Below are 23,897 nucleotides of genomic sequence, written 5' to 3'. Positions count from 1 at the left end.
ATCGGTATCATTTTTCTTTATCATCATAAGCATGTATCTCTTAGATCTAATTCGTGGTCTACAATTAGGCTCACAATCCGATCTACATTAGCATTTCACGTTTCTTCAGTATTTCAATCCATCTCTTAAAGCATTCCGTTTTAAGATGTATAAGGGATTAATGCTTTTTCTAAAGTAGTATATTTTTCGAGTTGAATTTAACTAGAAATAAAATGGAAAAGAATGGCTGAAAATTTAAGTATAGCCCTTAAACAAAAATTGAGCAGTTTAGACTTGAAGCAAACGTTTGGTTAAGGCATAGAGCTTCGATGCACATATGTAATACATGTGCTAATTACTATTCTTACTCATGAATTATACAAGATTTAGGCATTTGAATGCACCTAAAGCTCAACAGGATTTTACGGAACTAAGCATTCGTGTGCACAGTACCTATGACTTTTTTAAGTTCACCTAATGGTTGTGGAGGAAACTTGGCTTCATTGCATAATTAATGCAAGCAGGTCCGAATGTCAATTAAATTCTGGTTTCGAAAGGACGCTTAATCAGACGGGAATTCAAGTTTGAAGATGCATGCAGCCTAACGAAGAGCTCGAGTGAAATGGTCTCCGAGTTGTTTTGGTCAAATCGTACGATGTCACAGTGACTTGAAATATATATTAATTACAGGAAGGAAACCCGACAATGGCAATAGGATAAACCAATAACCTGAGAAAGTCGATGCAAAACGAAAATAAAAATGAGACATCTGGTTGTATCTTGTTTGAACTGAAGCAATTCATGCCAACAAGTCAAAATTAACAATTAGAAAGAATTAAAAGAATCACCACATTTGATTAATAATTCTAGTCAAAAAATTATACAGATTACATTTCCTATTCAGAAATGTAAAGAATTAAAAAATTTTTTACCACATTTGATATTAGTAATCCAAGTCAGAAAATATACAGATTACGTTTGCTATTCATGTGTGTACAGGATAAATTTACAAGAGTTTGTCAAATTTTGACAACAACCTATCAGAAAAGTTTGCTTGCAAACTCCTCCTTAGCACCTCCTTCTTTGTTTTCTGGAGAAGCTGCGAGATCTCTCAGCTCTGATACGCTCCTCCCTAATTGCAATGCCACCTTCATCTCAAACAATTCACCATGTTCCCGTCTCTCCATCAAGTTAGACTCTATAGATTCTTCCATGAGTTTAAAGAAACCGGCATTGCTCCTGTACATCTCAAACGCCATTCCAACTTGTCCTCCATGCTCTAACGTGTTTACAATGCTTGCCAATGAACCGCCCACAACTCCAAGCATGGCTGCCAAGAAACCAACTTGAGAAGAAGAAGACACAAAAGCAGAGCCCACGGCTGCTAGCCCTGTTAATAAAGGACCACCTATGGCTAACCATTTGTTCAGCTTCAAGGCTTTTCCACCCAAGCTCAAATAGTCTGCTTTATCTCTTCTTCTTATAACCTCCACAATCGATCTCATTTCCTTCTCAAGCTTCGAGTTCCAGCCATTCGCTTTTGAACCCGTCTTGTGGGCGGACTCTTTTGCTTGTTGAGGCCACCAAACTGCTGGTTCTACTTTAGATGGGAATTTCTCGAGCATGACACCAAGGAGAGGAAGTGGATAGGCCTTGTCAAGTGCCAAAACTCTCTCCATTGCTTCCTCTACATAATCATCTGTAGGTTTGCCTATGGCTATCGTTGTTTCGATTTGTTTTTGCAGCTGCTGGAACAATCTTGCAGCATTTCGCTGTTCTTCTGCTAGTTGTGATGGTTGGATTTTATTCATTATGAACAACATCCCGGTTGCTGCGAGAAACATCATCGTGGAAGATAGCTTCAAAGCCGCCAAGGGAGTGCCGGCTCCAACCGCAGTTGTGGCCGCAATACCGGACATTGTTGAAGCTGCAAGAGTAATTGCATTGATAGACGTCAAAAGTAGGCTGTTCCAGTTGGCTCGCTGCTCTCCAATATTCTTATGCATTTCCACTCTATCTGCAACTGCTTCCAACACTGCATAAAGCTTTGCCATCACTAATGAATCCGCTAGCACATTTTCATCATTTTTCTTTGTAAATTTTTTGTGGCCAATGAAACCTCTAGCCAACTCCATCTCCTTCACCAATGGTCCAGCTTGTTGGAGATTGTGGAGGGGGATATTACTAGTCCTTGATTTTGGGATACCAAGAATCGCTGAGGTGGTGCGTTCTCTGCATATTTTAGGTGATGAATATTGCAATAAGGCTGAAGATTGAAGGGTTGCCATGTAATTGGTGATTCTAAAGGAACTCTTATAGATAAATTGAATCTATTAGACAATTAAAATCGCCTGAAGATTGAAGGCTTAGTTAGGGATATCTGACTACAATTAATGTGTCTATGAATTGAGAATATGGAGATTTTGAACTGTGAAGTAGTACAAAAATATGTTGTGATATGGAGAGGATTGAAGGTGGCGTACGTATATATAGATAGAGAACAGTACGTAAGAGGGACATGCAGTAATAAAGTTCAACCTTTGAATTGATTCATCGTTGTTAGACTGTTTCTAAGGTTGGATCTCTCCCTCTGATAATTGGCTGCTTGATTGACTTTCAACGTAAAACTACCAAAATAAAGTCACAAATTGTAACTTTTCTTATACTAGTGTGCCGTTTTGAAACGGCCCACGAGGCCAGGAGACAGGGCAAGACTATTTCTTAGTAACAAGACAATGGCATGGCTAGTCTATTTAGTTATGATGATTATTGCCATGCAAAATATGTTACGGCAGTTGAAGAATAAATTTCTCGATCTATTAGCAATAAAAAAAAATTCATATATCCAGCCCCAGAGTTATTAAGTGACAAATGTAAATTAAGTCCATTCTTGATTTATATTCTACACTAAAAATGCAAAATTAAAAAAAAAAAAAAAGAAAGAAAGAAAGTAAAATGATGCAAAAGATCTTGTGTCCCACTTCTTATCCAACTCTCTATGCCACCTTTTGTCACATTGTTATTTGACCTTCACAAACATCTGATTAATTCTTTTTTTCCCTCAATTCTAATAACTAATAGCAGGGTAAAAAAATTACAGTAAGATAGTAACAAACTAAAAAAAGTGGAGAAAAATAGAATTTATGAAAATGTTCCGTTGTATTTTATAATTTTCTATTTTATTGTGTTGGTTTAATATTTTATTTTTTACCTTGAAATTAGTTATTGGAACTTAAAGAAACCGAAAAAAAAGAATATGATTCTTTCTAAAGAGAAATGGCAAGATAATGAAACATGGGATAGGAAATGGGTGGGAAGTGAGAGAAGATCTCATGCTAAGCATTGTTTTGAAACCCGAATCGTTAATTGAATCGGTGAAGTGATCAGATTGAGATTCAATTGATCGGACCAATTCAACCCTGGTTCGATGATTATATAAAAATATATATATATATATTTATATGTGTGTGTGTGTGTGTGTGTACACACTTGTGTACAAAATAAGATATCCCATGGACCAATCTAAGACATCATCTAATAAAAAGTTATATATTTTTAAGCACAAATAAATTTTTAAAATTGTAAATTCAAACAAATAAATTCATCTCAATTTGTACCTACTAGGAAAAAAATTTTAAATCCTACACAAACCATAACCGTATTCTGAAATTAAACAAAATGCATTGAAACTTTTGAAATTAAACAAAATGTAATAGAACTACAAAATAAAACGGTGATCTTTGAGTTTGAGGGTGAGAATAGAAGGTTCAACATATGAGTTTTATGTTTAAAACTATAGGTTCATTTTTTTAAAAAAATGGGAAAAATGAAAAACTGCGGTTCATGGGTCAATTTGGGTAAAACAGTCCAATTGATTTTTTGCAATTTTTATGATAAATCAACTCTAATAGTGAATTGAATCGAAAACTTGTCCGATTCCTGGTTCGATCGGTCGAACCGGCCGGTCCAATTCGATTTTTAAAACATTAAATTCCTTTGTGAATTCCTCTTTAATTTCTATCTCACGTCTTATCCCACCTTCTCTGTTTGCTATCACCTGTGACCCTATTGAAACTAATACTATCTCCATGTAAACATATTGGTCACAATCGTTTGTTATATTCATTAACTAAACAGATAATTTTACCATTTGCTTGCCCTTAAATAGGTAAAAATCATATTGCTAATTATCAAATGAATTTGACGGAGAGAAATTGGGATCTTTTACACCACACAAGATTTGCAACATTGGACAAGCATCCAGAGTCCAAGATAACAAAACATAGAAAAGATTGATTATAGACCAATCCTGGCAGTAATCCGAAGATAACATCAAGTCCTGGCAGTAAATATAGACCAAATCATCCCATCATTATCCTCAGGCAATCCGAAGACGATGTGGATTATGCGGTCTCAATTTCAAAGTAAAAAATAAATGAATAAATAGCTCAATGTATGAGATGAGTGACGGCATATTCAGACCAGAAAACGAATGGTGAACAAATAATATCAGGAATCTTAAATGCTAGTTTGGAATTTCTTCATTGACCATTAATGCTTTTTTTTTTTTTCTCCTAACACTCAATTTGAATGTGAAACGAAAAGCCCTTAGACAATAATTCAGACCCTCCACTCCAATTGCAACAAATGAGGGTTTCAGACAACCAAGTCAGGAGCACCTCCAAAGCAGTTGGTGATCAACTGATGAGGAAAAGATTTCCAAAATGTTCATGAATTTATTGAAATGCTATTTGATTACCAATAATAATAATAATAATATCAATGGATTGTAGTATGATCACGTATTGACCCTCCCTAGAGCGTTTGTGATTTACTGGTGTCTTCTTAGATTGGCAGTCGACGGGGTCAGTGTCAGCAGCTGAAGTTCCAAGAAGTGCGAAGCTTAGAGGCCAAGAGCGCGCGTGAAATGGTCTCAACTCTCAGCCCGTGCCGCGGGTTGGTCAAATTGAATTGATCGCGGTCCCCAGACGGGACCGGTACCATGACCCGAAACATTCAATGCTTGACCAACTTCAATTCCTCAACCAGTCGTCAAGACATCGTCCATCTCCCCACGTACACGTCAGACGAGGTCTATGTTTGCATTGTAATAAGTTTTTCAATTCAAAAAAGTTTTATAATTTTACAACCAACCAGCTTCCAGTCTCCTAAAAAAAAAAGACCAAAAAAATAATAATAATCAATCTGACTTTTTTTTTTTCTTTTTTTGTGTTTTGGGCTTTTTTTCATTCTTGTACCTCTGGAAATGTATCAATAGGTTCTGGAGTGATGCAAAACCAACAACAGGGGTGAACTCCGAGTAAGTATATCGCCTGGGTCAGAACTCACATGTGTGTGGACGTATGAACCTGGGACTAAATGGGTCACCAAGTTAGCCAGCCCATTTAGAGTAGGAGAATGTATTAGGCTTGGCCCAATTTTGTTGTATCATGAGCGTTTAGCCCAATAATGCTAACAAAAGCAAATTAGGATTTAGGCTTTTCTTTTTCTTTTTATCTCTTCTTTTTAATTTGAATTATGGCAATTTTCATAATTGAAATGACAAGAAGAATTTTTCTAATCAAAATGTACCTAGACTTCAACGCACCATGAACAAATTAAGGTTGCTTGAATTTTGACTAGACTGACATGCAATCACTAAAATACTCAATAATTTGGAAAATTGAACAATTTTCCAACCAAGAATAAGAATAGATGCTTCCCAATTCGATGTGGTCATACATTTTTGGGTTCCAACACAGAATTGATGAAGATGACTTGGAATGCGTTTGATAAAACTGAAGTAAGAACTGAAATTTGAGTCAATTAAATTGTTAAATTGTTAAGTACTAAATTTAAACTTTATGTTATATTAAGTGACAAGCGATTAACTTATCATTTACTTTTAGAAACAAGTTTTGCCTAAAAAATTTAGTTCTACTTAATTAATTTAGATGTTCAATTTTTAGTTATCAAATGCATTTGAACATGTTAATATCTATCTGAATCCGTTATATTTAAGTACTAAATTGAATAATCAAACAGGACCTTTGGAGAATGAACTTGTGAAAATATCACATTGATAACCAGAAGACAGACAGCTAACAATTCTTAGTCTTGATCCCACACACACGACTACGTAGATTCAACACATTTGTACTCCATGACTCCACAATTAAAAGCTAGCCAACTTTTGCTAACATGATCAATGTTAAGCAAGAAAGAACACGGGCGACGACATGAAGGAAAGAGCAAACAATGCAAGAATGTCCCAAGGATACATTCCTTTTGTTTCCTCTCAAAAGTAATAAGCTCCATAGATTAATCTCCCTGACCTAAACCATATGCTCAGCCTTTCGTCAATGCCAAAGACCTTGCTCGAAGATTCAAATATATTCCCCTAAAATGGTAAAACAGGATTAACACCCCAAATAGTGATGGAAATCAAATCAACAGAGCATATTCCATCCCCAAAATTAGAGGTAGACGGCAGAAAGGAATTACCAGCAAAATGCAACCATACTCTGGAAGACAACTCGCAACTCCAGTGGTAGATACTGGTGATTTATCCATCCCACCACGGGCCAGAACTGCAAAATCATTTGTTCAGTTCATTCTGCACACACTTTGCCATTTTTAATGATGACATATAATATAACTGCATTTGCAGAAAGATTATCGAGGCAAATGGCATACCGTCCATGCAGTATATTGCACTGTTGGATATTCCTTCTTGATTTTGGATTTCACATGCATCCAAGGTCTTCCTGTGCATTTGGAATTGCAGCAAATGGCATGTTAAGACTCAAGGGGAACACTACCCAGAACACTGCCAAGTAGTTTAGAATGATTTCCACAAATTGCCAAGCTAGTGATGCAAAAGATCGAGCAACATTATTATGGCAGTTATCCAACATCAGCTGTTGGCTCGAGTGTAGCTAAACACAATGTTGTGACAGAAGCTACCACTATGTCAACTTCAATTTACAAGTTGCGTTTCCAAACAAACATACATAACCCCCAACCCACCATCATTTGAAGCTTGGTAGATTTCACATAGCAACTCAAACTTTTAGCCCAAATTTTACAGTCTTGCATCTACAAATCCCTATAACTATTGCTCCACTTATCTCAATGCAAGTACACCAGTTCCGAGCCCATCCTATAACTTCTAAAACCAAGAGCTGTCAGAAGTATTTAATCTTATGAAGGCAGAAATAACCCCTGCAGATTGGATCTTACTTCTAGAAGTCTCCTTTGTTATCCCTGACATTTTCTTTGGAGAAGTAGGCATCTCATTGGAAGCAAATCATTTCTTTTTGGTGTAAATGCAGGACAAACAAATTAAGAACAAGTTGAGAGGTTACACTACAAACTTACCCTCAATTGCCAACCCATAGAAAATCATGAAAAACAAGTTGTTCCACGGTGAAATAGTAACCTGTTCCAGCACGACCTGAAAAAGATTTTGGGCATTCGACATTTTGTTACACAGGTATATTTTGCCATTGTCCTTTGTTTCATCATTGTTGCTAGTAATCTTAATTATATGACAGTCATGGATAACATGCCCAATGCAAGTTAGCAACAACAGTAATGATTCATGTCAGGTTAAAATGTAAGAGAGTCCAGTCACTTATCCAGATTACCACTTAAAGATCATACTTGCACATTAAAGTGAGGGAAGTATAACTATTTTCAACAGACTGAACTATTTGTGCACACTGGAATACCAGGAATTTCACAGCTGTATCATTTATGAGAATATCAAATTTTCAGTTTTTTATATCAACCATGTCTCCATAAAGTTTATGGGGGGCAAAGAAAAAGAAAAGGTCCAGAGGCAGATTATACCTTCTTGGCAACCGTTTTGGTGTCCTTCTTTCCTTTAAAAAGCTTATCCAGAAACATGTGAAAGTAGTGCCCCAGTGGTCCAAGATATGCAGCTCCAAAAATCTGCTTGGAAGAACATCAGAAAAGAGATATCAGTAATTAGTGCAACAGGAAACACTGCAGATGCTGATGCTCACTTGTAAATTTAGTTCAACAAGGATCAGATGTGCACGATCATATTTCCAAGTATATTGTCAAGTCGAGCACAAGTTCCATCAAAGATGCGAAAAGCAAAGCTTCAGAAACCAAGTCACATCAAGCACATAGAGAAATTTGAATCTGAGAGTCAGGGGTTGGCTGGGAAACATACAATGTATTTGTATCCAAAAATTATTAATATGCAAATGTTGAGTCGAGTCATTTGTAGTAAATTACTCTAGTAATACCAAGACATTTAATTTTTCCTAGGTTGGTGAATAAAAATGTAATAAAAGATGGATTTGTTCTGAAAGCTGACCTCTAAAAGTTGATAAAATACAACTACAGGAAAAGGACCAGAAATTGCACAATGGGCAACAATGAATCAGCTTCTTTAAATTGAGAATAGATGAAAATGAACTGAAGATCTTCCAGGGGTTTCTTTCCAGCCAACTAGCTGTGCCATTGAGGATAAGGACTATGCGTTCAAGTATATATTTGATATTCCATATAGATGGATTCATCCTACTAAAAAAAGTTCAACTTTCTAAGCGCACGCTAAAATGCATGTCCTTCAAACTACTAATCTCCTAAAGATTGATTTAGCAATCTTATGTGCATCCACAGCTCCCATAAGCATGTTTCTTACTAACACTAAGCTAATTAACAGTGCAAATGCTATAAAACTCCCAACGTGAGAAAGTATCAAAGGAAAAATCAAAGTTCTTGAAAACCACCAAAATTTCCTAAGAATATGAACTTCATGGAGATATCAAAGGTCAGTTACTTTTAAGAACTTAAAAGTATGATGGAAAAAGAGGTTAATAAAAGACATTTTACACGTCCATACAATTTATGTAATACTGGTGCAGAACAAAAACGCATCAAATTAACAGCAGGTATATCCAGATGATTGCAAGAGTTATGTTTAAGAGCAAGTCATAAAAAGGATTAGGAATAAAACATAGGGTAAACTTACAAGCCATCCAATTTAAAACTGCCCGCTTGTAATATGCTTTTACAATATGATTTTACTCTGAAACCTCCAAAAGCAGGAGCAAATGCCCTCAAACTAAGCTAGGTGGTTAAAAATTTTAGATATGTAAATCCAGACACCAAGATGTTAGCATAGCTAATACAGAGCAATATGTTAATGCAGATAGAATTCATCCTAAAATCGAGAACAGTTCAAGGAATTCACCAAGCACTTCGAAAATATATTTTCCTCAGGATTCATTCAAGTAACCAAACCAAAAGTAACAATATTAATAACGGTTCAAAACTTCGAGTCCAGATAAGAGAAGAAAATCTTCTAACATGTATTAGAATTGATAGGGGATCCAAGTTCGAGTTATCTAACCAAAGGAAAGCAAGATCTAATCCAAGTGGTTGAGGCCTTCTAACATCAACATGACAACAATGTTCAACATCCCATTCTGGCATCCCCCTTCCTCTCCCTACCCTTCTTAAATTTTAAATTTGAATTTCAAAGAAAAGAAAAAAGTCAATTAGCCAACTTCACGTACATATTCCTACTGCATATTTTCATTTTTCTTGAAGGGCTTAGGACCATCAAATGTGACCTTAATTAAGTCAGTCTCATTACCTACATAACCCATCGCGTCAAAGGAAAAACAGCTATAATGAATAGTTCAACACATTACCACTTTGAGAAGAAGGCGTCTGAGTTGAAGCTTCTGAATACCAGAGAGCTTTTGAGACACTATATCACTCACTGCTGATAAAACTCCTGCAGTGATCGCCTGAGTTTAAAGTGGAGAACCAAGAAAAATGATTAAGCCCATATCAAAGTCAACACTTTTTTTAAAAAAAAATAAAGAAGGAAACTTCACATACTAATATGCAGTAAATTGCAAAAAAAAAAAAAATTCAAGAAGAGATGAAGGGATGTTGAAGATTAAACCTTTGTTCGTAATGGGTGCTTTTGAAGCTGAAACAGATACTGTTCCAAACTCTTTTTCGCAACTGATCCCATCTTTTCTCTTTCTCTACTCCGGACCCTGATTGAAAGAGAAAGAGAAAGAGAAAAGCGAGGAAAACTGTAGTCGAAGTACTGGTCAATCCGTACTAGTTTAGCCCTCTCTAAGATTGGTCGGAGAGTTAGAGACTTTCCAACGAAAATATCTTTGGTCAAGATGCACACTACAATTATATAGTCGTGCACCGTATTTTGTTTACAACAGTCTGAACTTTGAACAGGGGAGACTCTATGGGGTTGTTAGGTAAATGGGCGTGAGAAGGCATAAAATGATGGACCAATGTTGTTAGGTAACTTAGGAAAAGAAAGTGAATAGAAAGAGAGCCAGAGGGGACAAAGTTTAGTTAGGTGTGGCGGATTCTCCAGGAGATTATGCAAAAGAATCTTAAAGTATTGTGACTTTGTGATTGATGACCCAAAAGCATATTCTTGTACCATCTTGTCCCATGTTTGGGGTGGGCTTGGTCTCGTATCAAGTTAATGTGGATGCTGGACTAGGTCAAGTTACATAAATTGTATCCAGCTATTTTAAGTACCATGAGGTGGGGGGAGAAAATTACATAGGTTGGTCGCAATCAATCCTTAGGCACATGAGGTGAGGAAAATAAGTTGCCTGGGAATGAAACAATTCAGTTTGTAGGTGATTTAATCCTTAATATGATATGGAAGCAAGGGTTAATCCGAGTTACACAGACAACCTTAGATATTGTGCCAATACACTCAATCACTTGCAGCACCTGTTTTCTTTCCTTTACCTCCTTGAAATATATATTGAAGACATCCACTGTATAAATTAGCCGTCAATAAAGCATAATCCATCTTGCTTTAAAGAGAAAACAAACAAGGCCTCGCCAATTTAAGGCAGAGTGATAAACAAACATCCATAATCCCAGGATCAGAATTAGATTCATCTGTGAGTATTCTGCGTTCACAAAGAGATGTTCAAAAGGGACAGGGGAAGGGGGCAACTGTAAAACTTGGAAGGTTGATGATGTATTAAAAGAAGAAATTATGATGGCTTGTAGTACTTTGTAGGTACAAAAGGCATTTTTGTAACAGCTCCATCATACGACTTCCCTCGAACCACAATCTTTACTTTGGTTCCAGCCTTGTGGTTTCCAGATTTTACATACCCCATGGCTATGTTCTTCTTAAGGCAGGGGCTAAATCCTCCACTGGTGACTTCTCCAATATTGTCACCTTTCTCATTCTGAATCTCACTGTGACTCCTGGCAGGTGGTCCGGATGAGAAAAGTCCGACTCGCCTGACCGGTGGACCCTCTTCAAGTTGTTTAAGTATCACATCAGCGCCAAGAAACCCTCCTTCTGCCCTTCTTCTTTTCCCTATAGCCCAGGTGAGTCCTGCCTCTACGGGTGTGGTGTGCTGCTCCATGTCATTGCCATACAAGCACAGCCCAGCCTCAAGCCGAAGACTGTCTCGAGCGCCTAAACCTGTCAATCTAACCTTCCCTTCAGACTTCTCCAAGATTGCTTTTGCAAGATCAACAGCATTCTCTGAAGGAACTGAAATTTCAAATCCATCTTCACCGGTGTACCTGTGAACTCGAGATAATACAACTAATTAATTCATATTCAGTCTCGGTGCCAATTCATGAGTTCGGTGGGAATAAAGGAGAAGAAAGTGCAAACTATTCCTTTCACAAGCGTTGAGATGTTTTTCACTTTAACATTCGTCGTACCACACTACTGCTGCTTTTAAAATTCAACCTAATTTACTGGTAATTACAAGACGATGACCAAAAATTTTCAAATTTCTAAGCTCAGGTCAGCAGAAGGAAACACAGTGAATCAAGCATGCAGCACTCATATTAATCACTTAACCTCACTCCACCTTCTTGTTTCTGTATAACTACCAACTTTCAGTAGCTTTTAAACGGTTAGATAGCTATTTTACAACTCACTCCCAAAAAATAACTCGTAAGCTTATGTTCTAACAGCTTTTAAGTACTGAGTTTCTATATTACATCAACTGCAAAAAAACAAAATGAAGGAATAATTAGGTTCATATTCAACAAGTAGAAGTTCTTATTTTTAGTTTCCATACGATGCATGCTGAAATGACACAAAGAGATACAGTAAGAAACAGCATACCCTGTCCTTGTGAGGAAGCAGGTTGCCCCATTAATATCCAAGATCCGGAATTCCCCAAAGTAAAGCTTGCTTAGATCATCTTTTGTCAGGTGTTGAAGAACTGGGGTAGCAAGAGGACCCTGCACCGAACATATTGAGGAAACACCACCAAGTAAACAAGAATGTTTTGAAACCTATATCCCTTTAAAATTAAAATGACAGGGACCAAAGTATTGTGTGGACCAAAGAGAAAATGAAAAGGCAAGGAGAACAATGAAAGGTGTAACAAATCTTGCCACTAGTGAGAGAGACACTTGCAAACTACAAAAGTAAAAGGAGGAACAGTAAATACACAAAACTACAAATTACATAGGCTCATAGCCTAAAGCAGTTAAAGAGTCCAAGCTGATGTTTATTTGCCTAACAAATTTACCAATGCATTCAAGCAAAAGAAAAATGAAAATAAAAAAAATAAGAGGAAAAAAATGTCTATCTCAAATTAGAACAAACAGCCAAGGGACAATGGTGGTAGTAGAGCGAGCAGTTCACAATGAATCTAATCATGGATCTGCTGGAAAACCATTGGTGTAACCTATAGTGGCAGAAGCTCTCAACATATGATACTTCACCACTTTACAATTGTTTCACCCAATCCGTTTCTTGCTGTAATTGGGCTAATGAGAAGGGACTAGAAAATACTAAGGAAGATTGTGTGAATGCTTCTGCTAATAGAGTTCATGAACTGTGAGATCACGCAATATGCTTAGTGACAGAACTGAACAAAATGAACCATTAGATGCCAGTGACAACCTACCTGAAGGGCAAGTAGAGACCGCTCATCATGGATGTGCCAAGACACATCACCACCTTTCGATGTGAATGACTTCATATGCTCCTCAATGTGTGCAAGATCCTTATCTCTGCATCCTGCATTTACAACCAGGTATATATGCTCATTTGTCACCTTGGTAATGACCGAATCATCAATTGCGCCTCCCTTCTCATTGGTGAATACAGTTAAAGTTCCAGTCCCAGGGTCAAGTCCAGCTACATCAGCAATGACAAGTTTTTCCAGAAAAGGAACCGTGTCCTTTCCCTTAAGGCTGAGGCCACACATATGGGAAACATCAAAGAGGCTACCATTTTCCCTACAATTTACTGTAGAATCCATAATTGAATCCTTGTATTGAATTGGCATACTCCAACCAGCAAAAGGAACCATTTTTCCCCCATTGGCAACATGGAAATCATACAGAGCTGTCTTCTTAAGATCAGCCTCTGATGCGAAGCATCTTCTAGCAATAGTCTTTTTATCAGCCTGAACCAGCCGGCGAGTTATGGATTGACCAAGTTGCCACAATCCTCCTCTCATCTTTGCTAAAATCCTGATTCCTACAACAACAGCGCTATCATAGTCAGTCAATACAAGTATAACTAACCATTTAAAAATTCAAATAACAAAACAAAAAGCGGATTTCTTTTGTGATTACCAGTTACAAATACAATCTCCCGCCAGATATATGATCCAAAAATAAGTATAATCAAGGTATCCCAATGGGAAGCAAAATCCAGTGGATAAGTATGCAATATCATATTCCTTAATATCTTTCAATCATTAAGTTTACGTATAACCTTAACAATGTCGAATGGCGTACGGGAACAATTGAAAGGCCAATTAACGAACCAAGGAAAACCCAAAATTTCGTGCAGCTGATAAGTGTACCATGAGGGTGAACTAATTCATTTAGACTGTGCCTAACCATCAAACAAAAAGAAACTCGGATTAATAGGATTCCGACCCTCATTAATCAAAATCCAATCTTTACCTTTCCACGTGATTTAAGCCTGAAAAAACATTCACCTCAGCATTCCACAATAAAGAGACTGCCGCTGACACTTGAGGACGCAAATATGGATGTAAAACAGCAATCCCAGATCCCAATACAGAAACTATTTCCAAGAATCATGCCGACATAGATCTCGGAAACCCAGAAGCAAACATTGACGCAAGTACCCAAAAACCAATCGTGTTAACATGAAGATGAGATGAAGCAATAAAGACACAAACTTGACACATTTTTAAGCATGCAAAAACATGACAATGGCAATACAGAGAATAAGTGCAGAGATTCATGATACTCACCGCTCTGGGAAGCTAAAAGCTCTGATCTTTATCTTTTCTTGTTTTTCCTTTTAGTTCAGAGCCCAGAGGAGTAGTAGCCTTGTGACTGTTACATATAAATACCCATAAGGAAATGGAGAAAAGACTGTCCTTATGTGAATGTTTGTGGGGGATATTATAAGATTTATCTCAAACTAAAAGGGGTACATGTAATGTAACTAGAGAAATAAATAAAGAGATAGCAGTAACATGGGACCTGTTCATATAGGTATTGCGAGACTAAAATATGAGGAAGTTTGGTGGGATGTAGTGGGTGGAGGAGGCTTTCTGTGCCAAATCGAGACCCATCTCTAGTGAGTGGTGGTGGGAATTTGGATACTCCATATCTTTTCTTTCTCAGTCTATTGTTTGGATTGGGGGTGGTTGGAGACGAGCTAGGAAATTGAGACGTTGGAAATTGGAATAGTGAGAGACCAGTAACAAGAGAGGAGAGAAATCCTTTTCGAGTATTGCACTAGTACCCCTTTCGCATAGTCAGCAGCTTTCTTATGTGGACGACACTATTTCTAATTTTGGTCACATACTCACATCCTAAGTTGTTAAAATTAATGTTTTTTCTTGTACATACGCATTTGGCAAAAGGTGATCAGCACGCTGCCATAAGTTCTTTCATGATGAGCTGAAACCTCTGGTTTTAGAAGTTCAAGGGGAGGTCTTGATTTGCAGAGAAAATGTAGTTTGAGCCCTCACTACTTGAGGCGTGAATTCAATCAGGTCTCCAATAATTTGAATCATAGAAATTGGTTTTACAACCTCTAATGTCAGTCAGCCAAACTCATCCGAATTATTTCATCACAAGGAAATGTATTCTCTGCAGTATTCAATTAGTACTCCAATACCTGTATTTTAAGGACTCGCATATCTATTTTTTGAGGACTTCTATTTAGCAATCTTTCAGAATTTGAACATCAAATTTAGACTCATCTACTCTACCTATTAGTGAGATAGCCCTCTAGTGGAGGCAACCTATGACGGGGTTTGAACCAAAAGCAACTTCTTGAACTCCTGGATCCTTTATAAAAAAGAACAAGCAATTTCTTCAATGATAGAGTGTACCTTTTTTTTTTCAGTTGGTAGGAGAGAGTTTTTGTGACACAGTGGTAATCAGCTAGTAGCAATTGAACAGGAAAACATCTTCCTCCGGGAAGTTACATAGCTCTGGAGGTTTTGCATCATAATATGTAAATGAATGCGTTTGGACAGGAGATTATTTGGAATGATTATTATATGATAGTACTTTTCAAAATATGACGTATATAAAATGAAGGAAAAAGAATCCCAATGGCCCTCCAACTCCTTACCAGGTAAAGTTTTAGCCCTCTACTAATTAACGGTAAAGTTTTGGCCCTCGATCTAATAAAATAGCATATTCATGCCCCTTCTGTCAGATCCAGCAGTTAAAATTGACGGAAAGCATTATCTCGTGAGATGCACGACTAAATATCAAGGCATTTCAGTCTCTAAAGGAGGGAACCTGCAAATCTAGAAAGGGAGAGCTTTGGCTGACCCGTCAAAATCGCAGATCTGAATTATAAATTTAAGGCTTGAAGTAGCAGAAGGAGTGGAAATTGGGGGCAGCTGGCAAATCATGATTCATCAATTTTTGGAACAGCAGGGCAAAAACGTAGGCAGTATGCGCCTGCACCACAACCTGCCATGTCTGCAACAACATTACTACAAAAAGCTGCTCAGATTGGAGCAGCAACAACTAATGTTTCACTCTTGAAAGAGTTCGGGATTGTTTCGTCGGCGTTAGCTTCCATCGGGTAGCAGGAGTGGAGTGGGAGAGCAATTGAGTTTGATAGTGCATCATTGGCAGCAGGCCTAGGACTTGGGCTGCCATGTGATGGTGGGTCCCTTGGGTGGAATTCTTTTTCTCAACGACTTGCCAACAACGAAGGCAGATGTATCTTTGGTTGATCCGAACCTCTGTTTTGAAACTCGGACCGGATCGGTCGGTCGAATCGGAAACCGGCCAGGTAGCCAGTCCGAGTCATACTAAAAAACCGGAAATTTAAAACTCGGTCAAAGTCGGTCAAAACCGGATTTGACCGGAAAAAAACCGATTTTCCGGTTCAACAGTGTTTTTTTTAAAAAAAAGTTCAAACTTTTTAATATTATGTTTTGACCCCCTAAATTATTAAAACTTATTGATATACCTCAAATATTTGATACTTTATTTATAAATATTGTCCTAAAATTTGATGTTATTTTTCAATTTAATTCATAATTTTAATTCTAAACTTATTAATATTTATTAAATAATATAAATTGCTACTTGATTGTTCTAATTTCTTTGTATTTTCTTATTAAATATATTTGAAACATCAAATATATATGAATATACCTTTATTAATATCAACATATTATTAAATATTATATATATAATATTTTAATTTTTAAATAATTTTTATTTATGACGTCATCCGGTTCGACCCCTATTGACCCCCGGTCGAACCTATTGACCCCTTACCCCTGACCTCGGCCGAATCGCTATCCGGTCCGATTCTGAAAACATAGATCCGGACACAAAGAAAAAGGTATGTCTGATGTCTGAGATTTATTGCAACACCAAGATACTCTGTCACTTCCGCAAGTACTTTGGCAGAACCTTCAGAACCAGAACTCCATTTTATGTATTTACCTCCAACAGCCTAAGATGCAGATGGTGGGAAATTTGAGTTTTATGAAATTGTATGAACATTAAGATGTCCAAGCACTACAGAATACTCAGATTGACTAAGAGCAAGCAATGAATTGTGACCATTTGGTTCCAGTTGATGCACAACAATTAGCACTTTCGCTGCAGCATTCGGATCTAATAGTTTGACTTTTTCGCACTAGGGTTGGAGCAAAAAGGGTGGAAATTGTTGGAGGGAAAATCAGTGGTGAAAGTGTTTTTACCTTTTCTTTGCTTAGAGGCTATAATACCCTTAATATTTGGCCGTACGTCTCGCAAGATGATGCTTCCCGTCAAATTTAATTGCTAGATTTGACAGAAGGGCTATGAATATTCTATTTTATTAAATTGAGGGCTAAAATTTTACCGTTAATTGTTGGAGGGCTAAAATTTTACCTGGTAAAGAGTTGGAGGGTCATTGAAACTCTTTTCCCTAAAATGAAAATGTGATTAAAAAGATTAAAAGATAATTAAAAATTATATTTTTGGTGTAAGTAATAAAATATTATGTGGAATTATTTTTGCTAGTAGAGCAGCTCCTCTACTTCGCATGTTATAGTTCCTCTCTCTTTGAGAGCTTCTTTCTCTAACTTTAGAGGTTTCCTCCTCGGTGTGGGAGAGTGGGTGAGGTTGAAACACATAGCATTTTCAAAAGCTTAACTTTTCAGATCTAATATCAAATCTTTGTCCAACCTTTGCCTTCATGTTCCCTGTCCTGAAGCCACTTTCTTTTCGGCTTCAAAATGGGGGACTAAGTTTGTTGTGGTTCGGTATCGGTTGGAGGAGTAATGGCGGTGGGCAAGACAGGATCTATTGATTCAGAGAGTTGTTGGAAGTTGGAGCGTCGTTCTGTTTTCCTTTTCCTTTTTGCTTTTATGTGGTTGGTGGTGGAATAGTTTGTTAGTTTGTCTTTCTCTGTTTGTTTTCCTTTTCGTTCTTCTTGTTCCTTTTTTCAGTCTAGTTCCTCTCTGTATTTCTGTTGGTTTTCTAGTGTGTACTGATAACACAGCTTCGTTTTTCTTCGCTTTGCATCACAGGTCTGTCAGTAGGTCACTCATAGCTCTGAAATAGTGCTTGGTTTTTCAAGGAGCTCATATAACAGGAATGGCGGATGCTTTAGAAAGAGCCTTTCAAAATTTCGACTTGTCTAAAACAGAGTTAGGTGGTGTAGATCTGAGCGGTGAGGACTTGGAAGATGGCGTAACAGAGTGTCAAGGAAGTCTGGTAGGAAAGCTGATAGGTGAAAAAATAGCTAATTTCACGGGGCTAAAGAACTTTACTAATCATGCATGGGGGTACCCTGCAAAGCTGAATGTGAATGAGTTAGGTCCTAACTTATTTCAGTTTCATCTGGGAGATGAAGGGGAGAAGAAAAAGATCTTATCTGGAGGGCCTTGGGTTATAGACAACCAGATGCTGATAGTGAAGGAGTGGGTAGAGGGGTTTGATAGAAACAGCAGGTTTTTCCAGCATTCCTTTCTTTGGATTCAACTCTGGAACCTACCGGTGCATTGGTTGAGCAGAGCAGTGGGAAGGAAAATAGGAGGGATCTTTAAATCAGTTAGGGGAGTGATTATCCCAGGGAGTGGTGGGAAAGAGGGCCGTCACATGAAGATTATGGCTGAGGTAGATATAACAAAACCACTGCTTAGAGGGACTAAGATTAACTTTAAGGACCAGGCAGTGTGGGTTGAGTTCAGGTATGAACGTTGCCCTGACTTCTGTTATAGGTGTGGTATCATAGGGCATAGTGATAGGTCTTGTTCGGGGGTAGGAAGGGTGGGGGGGAGAAGCGAGAGGAACAATATGGTGCTTGGATGAGAGTTGGAAATATTATGGTATCTCCCTTAAAGGGACGTCTAGAAGGAGCAAGTGAAACTGGAGGAAGGAGGTTGGGGGCAGGGTCTCCTTGCGGAGAGGTTCAATCTGGGGTTCAAACGGCTGGGGATACTTTAAATGTTGGGGGAAAAAATAGTAGACTGTTGGTGGAAAAGGAAAGGGTGGATAAGGAGAAAATGATGAAGAGACAAGCTGAAGAGAGGTGGGATGAGATCTTAAAGGATAGCAGACCGTATGAAAAGGCAGACCAAAGGGTTGAAAGTTGGGCAGTAGTTTTAATGGAGGGAATTGGTGAAAAGGAGGGTAGGGTACTGGAAGGCTTAAAAGGTGGAAGCAGAGTAATCCCATCAGTAGGGAATGAGGATATGGATACGGACAGTTCAAGGAAGGAAGGTGAAAATTTGCAGATAGAGTCAGTTAAGCAGGTGGGGACAAATGAAAAAATGCAAAGGAAAGTGACTATGCCAGGGGAAGTAGATAACAAATCTGAAAAAAGAAGCAGTTTTAAAAGAAGAGGGAGGCCGGCTAAAACATCCTTAAAGGCGGATACAAAGGGGCAGGCAATGCAGGCTGAGAGTGCTAAAAGGAAGGCTGATGGTATGGTTCAGGGGACACAGCCGATGGAGGAGGATGATGATAAAGTACCGAAGGTAAAGGTAATGAAACTGGATCAAATAAATGATGGCTCACTAGGGGAAATGGAGGCTAGCCCCACAATGCCTCCAATGTGTAAATGAAGGTTGTGGTGTGGAATTGTCGAGGTGTAGGAGGCCCCTTGACAATTCCCCAACTGAAGGAAGTGACAAACTTCCACTCTCCTAAGGTGGTGTTCCTTTGTGAAACAAAGAATCAGGAAGGTTTTATGGGTAAGGTTCAAAGGAAGATTAAGTATGACAATAGCTATTTTGTGAATTCGATAGGTAGAGCTGGCGGTCTAGCATTATTTTGGAACAATGAGGTGACATTAGACAAGATAGTAAGTACTGATTGGTTTATTAATGCTAGAGTTGAGGACAAGGATACGCAAGGATACTGGGGGCTAGTGTGTGTTTATGCAAGCACAGATAGTAATATTAGAAAAGCACAATGGAAATTTTTAGAGGACAGGATGAGGGACTGGGGGGAGGACTGGATCATAGTTGGTGATTTTAATGACTTGCGGTCTAGTGAGGAGAAGTGGGGAGGAACAGAGAGAGCTGAAAGATGTTTTAGGGAGTTCAACAGGTTTATAAATGACAATAATCTGGTTGACTTAGGTTACCAAGGGGTTCCGTGGACTTGGTGCAATTGTTGGGAGGGGGATGGGGAAGTGAAAGAGAGGTTGGATAGATGTTTATGCAGCACCGAATGGCTCCAAACATTTGAAAAGGCACAGTGTACTCATATAGAAACTGAAGCCTCTGATCATCTAATGCTTTTAGTGGATACAAATCCAGAAACCAGAAGGCCAAAACGGAGATTTTATTTTGACCAAAGATGGACACAATATCCAGAAGCAAAAAGAGTGTTTCAAGGAGCATGGACAAAGGTGAAGTCAGGGTCCAGGATGTTTAGAGTGGCTACAAAAATAAAGGAATGTCGAATGGCTATTCTGGAATGGAGGAAGAAAGTGCAGGGAAACTCAAAATCTAGAATTAAGATGTTAAAGGAAAATTTGGCAGAAGTGAAAGCCAGAAATGACGATGGGAAACGAGCACAAGTGGACGATCTAAAAGCACAATTGACTAAAGCCTATGCAGAGGAAGAGAGGTTTTGGAGTCAAAAATCCAGGTGCAGGTGGCTCAAAGAAGGGGACAAGAATACAGCTTTTTTCCATTCGTCGGTCATGGCAAAGAAGAGGAGAAACAAGATCAGTACGTTGCAGAAGAAAGATGGGACATGGTGCAAGGAGGAACATGAGATCGAGGAGGAACTTTGTCAGCACTATAAAGACCTTTTTACAACAACAAATCCGGACTGTTTTGAGGACATTCTAGCTGATATTCCAAGCACTATTTTGAGCCATATGAATGAACAACTGATACGACAAGTGGAGGAAAGTGAGATCAGAAAAGCTTTGTTCTCGATGCACCCTAATAAAGCACCGGGGACGGATGGTATGTCTCCTCTATTTTTTCAACACTATTGGGATATTATTAAGAGTGATGTGGTAGAAGCTATTAAGAGTTTTTTTCATACTGGCCATTTGCTCAAAGCTGTGAATGACACTATTATTTCTTTGATTCCAAAAGTGGATACTCCTGAATCGGTAGTGCATTTTAGACCTATAAGCTTGTGCAATGTCATGTATAAAATTATCTCTAAGATTATAGCTAATAGATTGAAAGGGGTCCTGCATCATTGTATTAGTCCCTCTCAGTCCGCTTTTATCCCAGGCCGTCAAATTCTGGATAATGTAGTAGTTGCACACGAAATCTTGCATTTTTTGAAAAATAGGAGAAAGGGAAGGATAGGATTTATGGCTCTTAAACTGGACATATCCAAAGCTTATGATAGAGTCGAATGGAAGTATGTGGGGAGAGTTATGATGAAAATGGGGTTTTGTCCTATTTTTGTTAGATGGATCATGTCTTGCCTATCTACTGTGACTTACTCCTTCAACTTAAATGGGCAAAAGGTAGGCTATATTCAACCGAGTAGAGGGCTTAGGCAAGGAGATCCTCTATCACCGTACCTGTTTATTATATGTGCAGAAGGCCTTTCATGTTTGATCCACAAAGCGATGATGAACAAGGAAATAACAGGGATCAAAATATGCAAGGATAGTCCGATGGTTTCTCACCTCTTTTTTGCAGATGATTCGCTACTATGCTGCCAAGCAACCAAGCAGGAGGCGAGGAAGGTCAAAAACATCTTGGAAAAATATGGTCAAGCATCTGGACAGGTGGTAAATTTTGAAAAGTCAGCTATCTTTTATAGTAAAAATACCACTGACCGAAGAAAGAAAGGAGTGAGGGTGGAATTACATAACATTGAAGAGGCTAGGAATGGAACCTATCTGGGACTCCCAATGGTAATAGGAAGATCGAAGACTCAGGTCTTTGCATTTGTGCAGAACAAAATCAGACATAAGTTGCAAGGTTGGAAACAAAAACTCTTGAGTCAAGGTGGGAAAGAAATTCTGGTCAAATCTGTGATTATGGCTATGCCAACATATGTGATGGCTTGCTTTAGACTTCCAAGGGGTTTGTGTAGACAAATCTCAGGTAAAATTGCGAGATTCTGGTGGGGGAAGGGAGAAAAGGACACATGTGTACATTGGGCAAGCTGGAAGAAGCTATCGGAAGTTAAGGGAAGAGGAGGTTTAGGTTTTAGAGACTTGGAGGCCTTCAATACTGCCTTACTAGCAAAACAAATTTGGAGATTCTTAATGGCTCCAAATTTGTTAGTAAGTAAGGTAATGAAGGCGAAGTATATGAGAGATGAAAAATGGATGGATAAGAATCCGGTCTCTTCTGCCTCATGGTGTTGGAAGAGTAATCATAGTGCAGCCTCTTTTCTGTGTGATGGTCTTTGGAAAAGAATTGGAGATGGGAGGTCAGTCAGTGTGTGGCGGGACAGATGGATAGTTGGCTCTGATACTGGCTTTGTTTCAACAACAAAACCTGTGGAATGCAAGTTGGAATGGGTGAGTGAGCTGATAGAGGCAGGGAAATGGAAAAATGAATTGCTTCAGAAGTGGTTTAGCACAAAAGATGCTGAGCACATAAAAGGAATTCCAACAAGTATAGGAAGAAGAAAGGATAGGTTGGTATGGGGGCATTCCAAATCTGGAATTTATAATGTGAAATCTGGTTATGCTGTAGCAAGGCAACAGGAAGGAAAGGTAGGTACAAGGACAGGCCAAGATGCAGAAACAAGTTGGGAGATACGAAAGCGAAATGTGTGGAAGCAGTTATGGCATTTGAAAGTGAAAGCCAAACTGAAACACTTCATGTGGAAGTGCCTACAAAACTGCCTGCCAGTCAATGAACAACTATCGAAAAGGCTACACAGAGGGGAAGGCAGATGTGGATGCTGTGGGGAAGACATGGAAACCATTGAGCATTTGTTTTTCTTCTGCGACAAAGTTGTGGAATCATGGAAGCTTGCACCGGTCAGGTGGGATGGACTAATGGATATGCAATATAACTTTTGGTTATGGTGGGAACAAGTCACACAATCGCTGGCACTGAGTCAAGGGCAGGAGAGAGTTGGTCTTACGATTAATATCCTTTGGCAAATTTGGAAAGCTAGGAACAAAAATTTTTTTGAAAATGTTAACCAGGATCCAGTAAGAATTGTCAGGAAAGCACAAGATGAATGGCTTGAGTCTGAACAGGTTAGGAATACAGACCAGCTAGAGAGTACAGGGAGGATGCATGATGACTTACCTACCAGGAGGGTGCGGACAGGAAAGGGAGAGATAAGGTTGTATACTGATGCTGCAATATCAGCTAAAAGAGTTAGGACTGGACAAGGCATAGTAGCAAGGAATTGGAAAGGACAGATTTTGAAGGCAAAGGGAATTGTCACACAGGGAAAGGGATCGGCAAGTGAAGTGGAAGCTCGGGCAGTGAGAAATGCTCTGCTGATGGCTACTCAAGCAGGTTGGACAAAAATTATAGTCCATACAGACTGCAAATCAGTGGTTGAGCAGATTACAAAACGCAAGGAATATGACTACTTGACTGCAACTATCTTAGAAGATGTGCAGGAACTAAGTCTAGCTTTTGAAAAATGTTCCTTTGTGTTTATACCTAGAACTGAAAATCAAATCAGCCATCATTTAGCACAATATGCTGTGAAGCTTGTACATGATATTGAATGGGAGAATGATTTCCCAATATGGCTGACTGATTTAGCTAGGACAGAGATGAGGGTAGTATCCCCTTTTTGTAACTACTCTGTGTAAGGTCAAGTGTTAATATTTATAAAATGATATCGTTTGTTGAAAAAAAAAAAATACTTCACATGTTATATGCCATTTTAACCTTTTTTTTTTCCCCAAATTTTAAATATGTGCCATTTGGACATTGCCCTTTTCATATTTCATTTGTTTCAATCAATGTTTTATTTATTTATTTATTTTTTGGGTTTGTCCCAATCCCAAACTT

General features: G+C 38.3%; 3 protein-coding genes across 8 annotated transcripts; all 3 read right to left on the bottom strand.

Moving 5' to 3' along the window:
• Positions 1 to 1,019: 1,019 nt before the first annotated feature.
• Positions 1,020 to 2,267, bottom strand: LOC113709018 (probable F-box protein At4g22030). The gene has a single exon (XM_027231770.1). The coding sequence runs from the start codon at positions 2,265 to 2,267 to the stop codon at positions 1,020 to 1,022; it is 1,248 nt and encodes a 415-aa protein (XP_027087571.1).
• Positions 2,268 to 6,028: 3,761 nt separating this feature from the next.
• LOC113707776 (peroxisomal membrane protein PMP22-like) lies at positions 6,029 to 10,235 on the bottom strand. Its single transcript, XM_027230098.2, has 7 exons — positions 9,935 to 10,235; positions 9,675 to 9,773; positions 7,834 to 7,935; positions 7,360 to 7,435; positions 6,676 to 6,746; positions 6,484 to 6,569; positions 6,029 to 6,379 (listed from the first exon to the last, which is right to left on the bottom strand). The coding sequence occupies exons 1-7, from the start codon at positions 10,004 to 10,006 to the stop codon at positions 6,328 to 6,330; spliced, it is 558 nt and encodes a 185-aa protein (XP_027085899.1). The 5' UTR covers positions 10,007 to 10,235; the 3' UTR covers positions 6,029 to 6,327.
• A 641-nt stretch (positions 10,236 to 10,876) lies between these two features.
• On the bottom strand, positions 10,877 to 14,745 carry LOC113708606 (aminomethyltransferase, mitochondrial). 6 transcript variants are annotated; one of them, XM_027231117.2, is made up of 5 exons: positions 14,479 to 14,745; positions 14,244 to 14,328; positions 12,915 to 13,492; positions 12,122 to 12,240; positions 10,877 to 11,565 (listed from the first exon to the last, which is right to left on the bottom strand). In XM_027231117.2, exons 3-5 carry the CDS (start codon positions 13,470 to 13,472, stop codon positions 11,019 to 11,021), a joined length of 1,224 nt encoding a protein of 407 aa, XP_027086918.1. In that variant the 5' UTR covers positions 13,473 to 13,492; positions 14,244 to 14,328; positions 14,479 to 14,745; the 3' UTR covers positions 10,877 to 11,018. The 6 variants fall into 6 exon arrangements, with proteins under 6 accessions (XP_027086918.1, XP_071920434.1, XP_027086916.1 ...); XM_072064333.1 differs by having other exon boundaries at positions 12,915 to 13,485; positions 14,479 to 14,596; XM_027231115.2 differs by lacking the exon at positions 14,479 to 14,745 and having other exon boundaries at positions 14,244 to 14,384.
• Positions 14,746 to 23,897: the final 9,152 nt, after the last annotated feature.

This window comes from Coffea arabica, chromosome 9c (assembly GCF_036785885.1).
Source record: "Coffea arabica cultivar ET-39 chromosome 9c, Coffea Arabica ET-39 HiFi, whole genome shotgun sequence".
Lineage (NCBI taxonomy): Eukaryota > Viridiplantae > Streptophyta > Magnoliopsida > Gentianales > Rubiaceae > Coffea > Coffea arabica.
This window is presented reverse-complemented; position numbering and strand designations above follow the sequence as displayed.

What these genes read in the sequence shown, in the direction of transcription:
- LOC113707776 (XM_027230098.2), bottom strand. Translation starts at nt 10,006, where the DNA reads ATGGGATCAGTTGCGAAAAAGAGTTTGGAACAGTATCTGTTTCAGCTT. An exon ending in TGCAATATACTGCATGGACG is followed by an intron (nt 6,570 to 6,675) that starts GTATGCCATTTG and finishes ATGATTTTGCAG; the next exon opens with TTCTGGCCCGTGGTGGGATG. An exon ending in AGTATGGTTGCATTTTGCTG is followed by an intron (nt 6,380 to 6,483) that starts GTAATTCCTTTC and finishes TTACCATTTTAG; the next exon opens with GGGAATATATTTGAATCTTC.
- LOC113708606 (XM_027231117.2), bottom strand. Translation starts at nt 13,472, where the DNA reads ATGAGAGGAGGATTGTGGCAACTTGGTCAATCCATAACTCGCCGGCTG. An exon ending in GGTCTCTACTTGCCCTTCAG is followed by an intron (nt 12,241 to 12,914) that starts GTAGGTTGTCAC and finishes TGTTCGGTGCAG; the next exon opens with GGTCCTCTTGCTACCCCAGT. An exon ending in TGCTTCCTCACAAGGACAGG is followed by an intron (nt 11,566 to 12,121) that starts GTATGCTGTTTC and finishes TCGAGTTCACAG; the next exon opens with GTACACCGGTGAAGATGGAT.
- LOC113709018 (XM_027231770.1), bottom strand. Translation starts at nt 2,267, where the DNA reads ATGGCAACCCTTCAATCTTCAGCCTTATTGCAATATTCATCACCTAAA.